Source organism: Microtus oregoni, unplaced genomic scaffold (genome assembly GCF_018167655.1).
Source record: "Microtus oregoni isolate MIOR12 unplaced genomic scaffold, Mior012 000027F_ref0000203, whole genome shotgun sequence".
NCBI classification, from domain to species: Eukaryota; Metazoa; Chordata; class Mammalia; order Rodentia; family Cricetidae; genus Microtus; species Microtus oregoni.
Window position 1 is genome coordinate 18176008 of NW_024543086.1, and position 9951 is coordinate 18185958.

Genomic DNA, 9951 nt, shown 5'->3' on the forward strand with positions numbered 1-9951 from the left:
GACAGATATTGAGGTTCAACCTGAAAGTCAGAATAGCAAAACAATCAGCCACTGACTCTTACTTCTACCTCAGTCTGAAATGGCGATCCTGCCTCCAGGAATCTCAGAATGAGACTGTGTGTGAGAGCTGTCTCCTCCAGTCTTATATTCCTCTCTAGGGCTGGGATTAAAGGCATGCACCACTACCAGCCAGTTTCTATGGCAAACAAGTGTAGCTACTGGGATTAAAGGTATATGTCACCGCTACCTGGTCTGTAAGGCTGACCAGTGGGGCTGGGGCTGTTTTACTCTTTGATCTTCAGGCAAGCTTTATTTATTAAAATATAAATATCACTACACCCAGTATGCTATCTTGCCTCCACTGGGTATGAGTGATTAAGAGCAGCATGTTCAAGGCCACCAGATTTGGGCTTCAGTGGCCTTGGAGAAACTGGCTGTTTGGTTGCTAGTGGGGGTGGATCAGGCATTGTGGAAGTGGGAATGAACCAATTTGGCCAGGAGTGGCCCTTTCTTCCCATACATGCCCAGGTCTGGATTCCCTGGGCAGGGCTTGGGGGCAATGAGGTGGGGGGACAGATTAAGCAACCTTTTTTTTTTTCCGAGACAGGGTTTCTCTGTGGTTTTGGAGCCTGTCCTGGAACTAGCTCTGTAGACCAGGCTGGTCTTGAACTCACAGAGATCCGCCTGCCTCTGCCTCCCAAGTGCTGGGATTAAAGGCATGCGCCACCACCGGCTAGGCAACCTTTTCCACAGGCCTGGTGTACAGTTACTTCCCGGGGATTGAAACATTCCCTCCTGGATGGAGGAGGGAAGCCCTTAAGGCTCAAGAAGTTAAGACAATTTGAATCTTGAGAAGCTGAGGAAAGCTTCAAGATTCACATGCACCCTCCCCAGAGGCTCTCTATCTAATCAGGGGCCAACTGCTGGGAGAGAGGAGGCTTGGGAACAGGTCCAGCGACTCAGCTTTCCTGAGCTGTCATCGGCACTGTGGTGGGCTTTTCAGTGATACAGCCTCAAGAGAGTCGTGCTCTTACATGCTCCAACAAGTGACCCCAATAAACCCAGGGGGTCACAGACTCGACTTCAATGGCATTCTTGGGTCTATCGGTGGGTGTCCTATCTCAGCAGAGTTGACATTTCTCATGCCTCCCTAGTACATGTCTTCACAGAGCTGGAGAAGGGGAGGCCTTTACTCTCCAGCCCTCCTCTGGATAACACAGGACCAGAGTGCCCTGGGATGGAAGAAGCATGGCCGCTTGGCCCTTTTGGGTAGCTGTCCCCTGGAGTGCCACTGGCAAGCCACACAGGTGTTTGAGGTACTCTGGGGTTGAGGTAGATCAGCTACCCACCCTCACCCGTTCCTCAATGTGTTTCCTGCTTGAGTGGCCCAAGTCTTGGCAGAAAGACCTGCCTCCCTCTGTCCCTGGTTCCACAGACTGATACAGCAATAGGGACCTTCAGGCCGGGTGGCAGGGGCACAAGTCCTGGGAGATACATTTCAGGCCCTCACAGCTCTCAGCTCAGCATTCATTTTATATGGGTTGTTAAGGACAACCGGAGGGGGTCAGGCTGCTTCCACTCATGCTGGGGTTCTTCATTCCATCAAGGTATGCTGGGAAACCTTTCCATGGCTCTCCCCACAGACCTGATGGAGATCTGGTTTCCAGCTTCCCTAGTCGTTGGGAAAGGGGCCCCTCCAGGAAGGCTCAGGACGTAACCTGGAGGAGAGGTTAGTACTCTAGGATGGGATATCCCCTGAGTTCTATACCCTCCTGGTCTTCCCCTGGCTCCCTGTAGGGCAGCCTTGATGTCCTTCTTGTCCACTGGAGAAAGTCACAGAAGTTCAAATGTACTTAAACACACCTCTCCTTTTAGACCATCCAGTCTAAGCAGACCCAAGACAACGGGGACCCCATCAATCCAGGCTTAGCCAAGCACTTGGCTGAGAGGCCTCAAATATACTCTTGATTTCAGGGTTTGCACAGGGTCTCCAGCTCAAAGAACCCCAGCACACAGAAGCCCCTCCCCTACTCGAAGAGCCTTCCTCCCCAGAAATCTCAGACACAGACAGACAGATACACACACGCGCTTGCTTGCTTGCTTCAGTGCTCCAATCTGGAGATGGCTTACAGTCTGGCGTACTCGTTGGTGAGTGCACCAGGCCCCTGGCTCGGCTCAAATCTAGTGGCTTGGCCAATTTTCTAAAGGGCTGGAAAGGCTACCCAGTGGGCGCGGTTCCTTTAAGGGCAGGGGGCGTGTATGGGTCGCTCCGCCCCTCCCCGTCTGTCCTCCGTCCTTAAAGGGGCTGTGCCCCAGGGGCCGCAGAGTGAAGCTGGTGGAGGGTGCCTGCCTGATCTAACCGCTGCCAGGGGCAGGCGGTACGGCGCACCATGTACACCATCACCAAGGGGCCCAGCAAGCTGGTCGCGCAGCGCCGCACAGGTGCGCAGGTTGGGCGGGAAGGCGGGACGTCCTGACCGCTGAGCCGCGGCGGCTGACGCGCCCTCCGCCCGGCCCGCAGGTCCCACGCAGCAGCAGGTAGAGAGCAGGCTCGGCGAGCTCCTGAAATGCCGGCAGCCCGTACCGCCGACCGCGCTACACACGCGGGAGCAGCCCTCGGTGCAGCCTCAGGGACCCTGGCCCCTGGCAAGGTGAGCGGGCCGCCCGGCACGAGGGTGACCTTGGAGAAGGTTGCTGGGGACCACACGTCGTGTCGGGCAGGGGGCGGGGCGCGAGCGGCTCGCGGGCTTCGACTCACTGGCCACTCGTGGGCCCGCTGGCCAGCTGGCCTGAGTGGACCCTGGTGGCCACGTGGGGCCTTGCCGGCTTCCTGCCGGTCAAGGATTGCAGGTACCGAAGACCGAGGGACCTGGCGACCTTGGGCCGCTAACTTGGACCCCTTGGGAAGCGGTCGAGGTCAAAGTTGTGGAAAGTTGCCCAAGGCTCTAGCCCTCAAGGTCTTCAGGCCCTGTCCTTGCAGAAAAAGTGCACGTGTTTCCCCCGCTGGCCTTATCAGAGTCCCTGCCCTTCACTGACATCCTGGGAGAACTGGAGCCCTCCTCCTCAGCAGGTGCCAGGACCTGTCAGACCCAACCGTTTCCTGACTTTCCCAACCAGCAGTGTGCCCAGGGTCCCAGGGAAGCTCAAACCTGGCTACTTTGGATTTCAGCTACTGTGACCTGGAAGTGATCCCACTCCTTCAAGGCTGAACCTTATACTTCTTTGGCTTAATTTACTGTTTCCTGTGCCGGTAGACTTTGCTCCTGATCTCTGCAGCATGTAGGCTTTTGGGCTCAAGATTCTGGTATAGGTAGCATGTGACCAACTAAGGACCCTAGGCTCTCACAGGGACCCCAAGTTGAGGATAATCTGTAAGGAGGCCAAGAGTTAGACTAGCCTCGGCTGGAGAGTCTGGCTGGAGGGTCCGTGTGATTGGATCTACTGCTCTTTTTTTGTTTTGTTTTATTTTTGGTTTTTTCGAGACAGGATTTTTCTGTAGCTTTGGAGCCTGTCCTGGAACTAGCTCTTGTAGACCTGGCTGGCCTCCAACTCACAGAGATCCACCTGCCTCTGCCTCCTGAGTGCTGGGATTAAAGGCCACCGCCGCCCCGGGTCTACCACTCTTCTCTCTCTGCTCCTGCGCTTCAGATGCCATGGGTGGGAGACACCTGTGTGGACTGTGTTTGCTGTTCTGGTAGAGGTGAGGGCTTCCAACTAGAGAGGCATGGTGGTGGCTCTGCTCTATTGTGAATGTTAAGTTCTCACCCAGAGGTCTGTCCTGGGGACAGGATGAGCCTGGGGGCTTCCTGATCATAGCTTATGTCCTCCTTGCCCTAGTCTCTGGGAGGACTCTGTGGTGGTGCAGGGGTGTGACCACAAAGTGGTCACCCAAGCAGGGAGCAGGAAGCTGGAGTAGCCTTGGTGACCAGCTCATCTCTTATCTGGGAAACCACCTTTTAAATCTTCGTTGTTGAGGGACAGCGAGGACAGGCTTGTGGCAATGTGGCGTGGTGCCCAGGAGTAGGACAAGGTAGTGATATTCTCCACAACTCGAAGTTGCAAGGGACACCCCACTGGCTATTTCATCTAAGCAGGAAGCTAAACTGGTGTGGAGGCCTGGAGGCACCTGTCAGCTGCCAGCAGAATCCCTGGAGCCTGAGGGACATTGACTCCAAGAACTTCTGGGCTCCAGGAGCTGAGGAGACAGGGCAAGGTGTCCTTTCTATTTCCTCTAAGGTTGTTGGGTAACTGCCCCTTCCTGTTCCCTGATACTGTCCAGCTCCTATAGTGCTTCCACAAGTAAATCCACATCTAACCCTGTATCTTCTTTTTTTTTATTTTTTCGAGACAGGGTTTCTCCGTAGTTTTTGGTTCCTGTCCTGGAACTAGCTCTTGTAGACCAGGCTGGCCTCGAACTCACAGAGATCCGCCTGCCTCTGCCTCCCGAGTGCTGGGATTAAAGGCGTGCGCCACCACCGCCCGGCACCCTGTATCTTCTTAAGGCCATCAAAATTGCCTCTGTCCACCACCATCTTCCCAGTCTTGCCTTCCAGGGAGCCTCAGCTACTGTCTCTCTCTCTCTGGCCAGCTCTAGAAGGAAAGAACATGGGAGGCCCTGGTCATCCTCCTGCCGGCATGTAATAAAATCTCAAATCTTTCAACCCACTCATTATGCATGCTGCCCATAATGATGGCCAGGAGGTGGGGGCCTCTGACATAGTCTTTCTCCTGGCAAGAGACAGATGGAGAGGGCTGGAGAGATGGCTCAGCGGTTAAGAGCATTGCCTGCTCTTCCAAAGGTCCTGAGTTCAATTCCCAGCAACCACATGGTGGCTCACACCCATCAGTAATGGGGTCTGGTGCCCTCTTCTGGCCTGCAGGCATACATACAGACAGAATATTGTATACATAATAAATAAATATTTTTAAAAAAAAAAGAGAGAGAGACAGATGGAGAGACTCCAGATGAGATCACGTGATTGACCACCTGCCCCCCAGAAGCAGGTGGAGGAATGTTCAGGGAGCACTAGGCAGAAGAGAATTGGGGCTGAGGCAAAGTTATTAGCGCAAGGGACAGATACTGCTAAATCTTGAAATTGATCCTCTTCGTTGGGTGACACAGGCAGGAAGTTTCTTTTCCCAGACTGAAAAATGGGTGACAAGCCGGTCACCTTGAGGGGGTAGAAGAGTACACGAGAGGTCTGCAGGGCACTCCGTCCTGGCACTGCAGTCAGTGTCCCCAGGAGTGGTTACAGGTGCACTCTGGGACTGGTGCACTTTCCCCTAAAGAGCCTTGTCTTACATAACTGTGGCCTCCAAGCAGGGGCGGGGAAGGGCTTAGCTTTGGGTTTGTAGTCCTTGCCCTCTGGGGCCCCATCGCAGCTCCAGGGTCACCAGCCTGCTCCTTTGCTATTCACAGCCTCTGGCTGGGATCTCCTTCTTTTAAGAATCGGAGTAAGCCACAGCTAGGCGTGGTAGTCCACACCTACCTCCACCCTAGCCTCAGTGAGGCGTGGTAGTCCATGCCTACCCATGTCCTGATACTTAGGGCCATTTCTGTAAGTCTAGACCCGGCTGCAACAAAACGAAAACATACATGTAAAAAGTACACATGTCCAGCCCTCATGCGTTCAAGTGTGAACCCTTTTGGGGTGTAGGTGGTTGCAGGCAAGGGGGGGACTTCCATTAAGAATGCCTTTATGCCCTCTGGTTCACCAAATGCTCAGGTACCCTATGCGTCTGGGAGGAGTCCTGCCTCCCTGTGGTCTCCACCTGCATATCTAAGATTTTCTGTAGCCGCCAGACCCTGCCAGCCCCAGGGCTGGCAGGACCCTGTGCCCCTCAAGAACCTCCTCTTTATTTTAGTGCCCCTCTCACCTGAGGAGGAACCCAGAGCGGCGTGGGCCACCTGAGCCCAAGAAGGCGAGCAGGCCTACCGGGACCGCGAGTGCCTGGCGGAGTGGCGGGTGCAGCCCAGGACTCCGGCTCCCACCTCCTGCTGTAGGTGCGGCCCCATTCTCCCCATGGCCCCATCCCAGGCTTCATGAGCACAGGGCTTGGCCAGTTGCCACCAGCCAGCCAACTGCGATGGCACATTCCTGCCCTAACCTGGGCCTGCATGGCTGGGCTGTGCTCAGCTGCCCCTCCTCCCTGAATGTAGAATGCAGCACAGGGCTATGTGGGGGACAGCTCACTCAAATTGCCCCTTTTTTCTAGCCTTGAGGAGTGGGCCAGGCTTAAGGTCGTGTTGTTCCCACTCAGAGACCGCCCTCCCCAGCATTCTGTGCTCACCTCCCTGGGGCCTGGGGGCAGCCAGGGAGAGGGAAGGGCAAATGCTGACCCCTCCTTGTTCCGTTTGTTTTCCAACAGTGGGGGTGTTATTGCAGTGACTGGGTCTGTGGGGCATCTCTAGAAGAAGGGGGTGTCTGTGCCTGGTGGGTGGGGATGGGCTAGAGTTTTGAATAGGCAGAGGTTGGAGCCATGCCCCTGGAAGCCTGCCTGGCTGGGAGTTTGGGAATGTGGAGGAGTACTCTGTGGGACCCTGCCAGAGGTCTGGATAGAGGACTGAGGCGTCTTCTGACTTACAGTCACTCAGCCTTCCCTGGGTGCAGAGTGACAGGTGTGAGCTGAGCTGGAGAAGGCTCAGAGTCTGCAGCGAAGGGCAGCTGCTGTGTGGTTAAGGAAGGGTCTAGTTTGGGTCTGTGCCTGTGCAGGTGCAGTGGGTATGTGCTGAAGCTGCTCTTGAACTCTTCAGAGTCGCTTCTGGAGCTGGCTGTGCCAACTATATCTCTCTCTTACCCTCCCACAGTCCAGGGCCGAGGCTTGTGTTCAATCGAGTGAATGGCCGGCGGCCCCTCACCACATCTCCATCCCTCGAGGGAGCCCAAGAGACCTACACACTGGCCCACGAGGAGAACGTCCGATTTGTGTCCGAAGGTAGTAAGGGACCGGGGGTATGGCTCAGGCCACAGAATCCCAGTAGTGTGGCCCTGGCTCTGCCCTGTCCTTCCCCACTATAGCCTGCCTCTTAGCAGCCCAAGGGCCGGACTTTTCTTTGGCTTTCTACCTGGTCATGTCCATTCCTCGAGCTGGGCTGGCATCCAAGGTGGCCACCAGGTTCTGGGGTGGTAGGGATGCCAGGGGCCTGGTTCATTCTAACTGTCCTTCCCCCACAGCCTGGCAGCAGGTCGAGCGACAGCTGGATGGCGACCCTGCCGATGAGAGCGGCCCACGGCCTGTGCAGTATGCAGAGAACACTCCTGATCCCCGGCTGCAGAGTGAGCCTCCCCCCACGCCCTGTATCCCCACAAGTCCCCTGACCTCGACCTCTCCACCAGGTTCTAGCCCTAGCGGGTTGGGGAGGGAAGACTTGGGCCAGACTCCCCCATTTTCCATCGAGTGCTATGCTTGGGATCCAAGGTAGAAGCTGTGGTCGGCTGGAGGGCAGAGGTACCGGCCGGCTTAGAAAACAGCACCACTGCCCAGCCTTTCTTCTACCCACAGACTTTGTACCTATTGACCTGGATGAGTGGTGGGCACAACAGTTCCTGGCTAGGATCACCAACTGTTCCTAACACCTGTCCAGGAAGGAATGCTGCCATAGTGGACCCTTTGCCCAAAGAGGACCATGGTGCGCTGGTCCACCTTGTGGCCTGGCTGGGTACCGGCCACACCTGAAGTGCCAACATTTGGACTTTTGCACCTGTCGTTCCTTTGGCTTGGCTGTCTCAAGCTGCCAGAGCCAGAGGCCAAACCTATCTAACCTCAGTCCTGCTCACTGTGCCCAGGGACCAGCCCCTGGGGCTAGCAGGGAAGAGTCCAGGCTAATAAAGTTGAAAAACTGCCCTTGAGAGTCTGTGCCTGGGGAACCCAGGGGGATGTGTGTTGGGTCGTGTGTCTGCTTCTCTCGTTCTCAGCCTCAGACTCTGTGATGCTCAGAATTGGACTCAGGCTTTATCATGTGAAGTCTGTGTTCTACCAGTGACCTACATCCCCAGCCTTCTGCTTACCGCTACTGCTTCCTCTTCCTTTGCTTTTTTTTTTCTTTTCTTTTTTTGGTTTTGTTTTGTTTTTTTGTTTGTTTTGTTTTTCAAGACAGGTTTCTCTGTAGCTTCGGAACCTGTCCTGGAACTCACTCTGTAGACCAGGCTGGCCTCGAACTCACAGAGTGGGGTTAAAGTGTGCCACCACCACTATGCTTTTTTGTTTTTTGTTTGTTCTTCCTCCTCCTCCTTCTTCTTCTTTGTGAAACAGGGTCTCAATATGTAATCTAAAGACATGTGCCACCCGTCTAAAACTTTTGATCCTCTTGCCTCCCCAATAGCTGGGATTATAGACTGGGTGTCAGCATCCCCTTGTAATCCTATCTCTTTACCCTTGGGAGTAAGTATCAAGAGTTACAGCTTTGTCCAGCTCTCCTTTATTTTGTTTGTTTTTATTCTTGATATAGATGGCTGGCCTGGAACTCATAACTGCTGGGATTAAAGGCATGCCCCATCATGCTGGGCTTAACCAGAGTGATGGGGCCCTTGACCAGCTCACTTTGGAAGTATGTAGACCCAAGCTATCCCATCTGACTCTACTACCTCTTTTTGGCAATTGACAGACTCCAAAATCAGACCCTAAGAGTCAGGTGATGCTGGCTATGGGTACAGGGTTGCATTTTTCTTTTTCTTTTTTTCCTGCCACATAAAGAATTAAATAGCAAGAAAGGGGTATTGCCAGAAATGTTGGTGATACCTAGTCTCCTCTTGGGTTTCTTATTTTCATTAATATTAGAATCTAAGAGGTCAGGCAGGCCAGGCGGTGGTGGTCTTTAATCCCAGCACTTGGGAGGCAGAGGCTGGTGGACTTCTGTGAGTTCAAGGCCAGCCTGGTCTACAAGAGGCTCCAAAGCTACAGAGAAACCCGGTCTCACAAAACAAAACAACAAACAAACAAAAAAGAGGTCAGGCAGGAGGATCTCTGAATTTGAAGCCAGTCTGGTCCCACAAAGTGAGATCCAGGACAGCCAGGAAAACATAGACCAACAGAAGCTCAAGAACAAAGAAGGGTTTGAGAAAGTATTACCCTTTTGAAGAAAAACCCCAGGGCAGGCAAGCTGTAAATAAATCTCTGATCTGCAGGGCAGGGAGGAGGAGAAGGAAGAACAAAAGCTTTGCTGTTGCAGATAAGGCAGAGGTCAGCCACTGGCATCTGCTGGCCGCGGAGGCTCAGGCCTTTAATCCCTGAATTCCAGGGGCTGACAGAGTTCAAAGCTAGCCTGGTCTACATAGCAAGTTCTAGGACAGCCAACGCTATATAGATTCTGTCTCAAAAAATTTGAAAAAGAACAAGGAACCCATTAGTTGAGTTTTAGAAACATACTTAGTCCAGCGTCTGAAAGAAAAAGTTCCCCTGACTGAGGCCTCAGGAAGACTGGGTCAAGCCTCACACTGGCTTGACCGGTACAGACTGCACTAGGGCACAGGGATTCTAAAAAGGAAGAAATAGCACTTTATTGTAAGGTGAATCCTAGGGGTGGTTCCCTAGCCAGGTTCCTGACACAGGGCTAATTAACTCTTTTTTTTTTTTTTTTTGGTTTTTTCGAGACAGGGTTTCTCTGTGGTTTTGGAGCCTGTCCTGGAACTAGCTCTTGTAGACCAGGCTGGTCTCGAACTCACAGAGATCTGCCTGCCTCTGCCTCCCAAGTGCTGGGATTAAAGGCGTGCGCCACCACCGCCCGGCTTGGGCTAATTAACTCTTAAGGGGTAGGCTAGGGCATGTCTCCACTTAGAGGTAGAGTTCACTCACTTTTTAAATTTTTTTTTTTGTGTGCATTTGTTTGAAGGTACCAGAGTTAGACAGTTGTGAGCTGCCGTGTGGGTGCTGGGAATTGAACCCCGCTCCTGCGGAAGAGCAGCCAGTGCTCTTAGCTGGCTGAGCCATTCCTCCAGTCCTAGAGGACATTTT

At 53.7% G+C, this 9951-nt stretch overlaps 1 protein-coding gene across 2 annotated transcripts; it reads left to right on the forward strand.

Annotated features, from left to right (window-relative positions):
- The first annotated feature begins 2293 nt into the window (after positions 1 to 2293).
- On the forward strand, positions 2294 to 7843 carry Mcrip2 (MAPK regulated corepressor interacting protein 2). 2 transcript variants are annotated; one of them, XM_041676332.1, is made up of 5 exons: positions 2294 to 2442; positions 2522 to 2651; positions 6809 to 6936; positions 7176 to 7277; positions 7504 to 7843. In XM_041676332.1, the coding sequence occupies exons 1-5, from the start codon at positions 2391 to 2393 to the stop codon at positions 7572 to 7574; spliced, it is 483 nt and encodes a 160-aa protein (XP_041532266.1). In that variant the 5' UTR covers positions 2294 to 2390; the 3' UTR covers positions 7575 to 7843. The 2 variants fall into 2 exon arrangements, with proteins under 2 accessions (XP_041532266.1, XP_041532267.1); XM_041676333.1 differs by lacking the exon at positions 2294 to 2442 and adding an exon at positions 5866 to 5966 and having other exon boundaries at positions 2553 to 2651.
- Positions 7844 to 9951: the final 2108 nt, after the last annotated feature.

What these genes read in the sequence shown, in the direction of transcription:
- Mcrip2 (XM_041676333.1), top strand. Translation starts at nt 2,568, where the DNA reads ATGCCGGCAGCCCGTACCGCCGACCGCGCTACACACGCGGGAGCAGCC. An exon ending in CGTCCGATTTGTGTCCGAAG is followed by an intron (nt 6,937 to 7,175) that starts GTAGTAAGGGAC and finishes CTTCCCCCACAG; the next exon opens with CCTGGCAGCAGGTCGAGCGA. An exon ending in TCCTGATCCCCGGCTGCAGA is followed by an intron (nt 7,278 to 7,503) that starts GTGAGCCTCCCC and finishes TTCTACCCACAG; the next exon opens with ACTTTGTACCTATTGACCTG.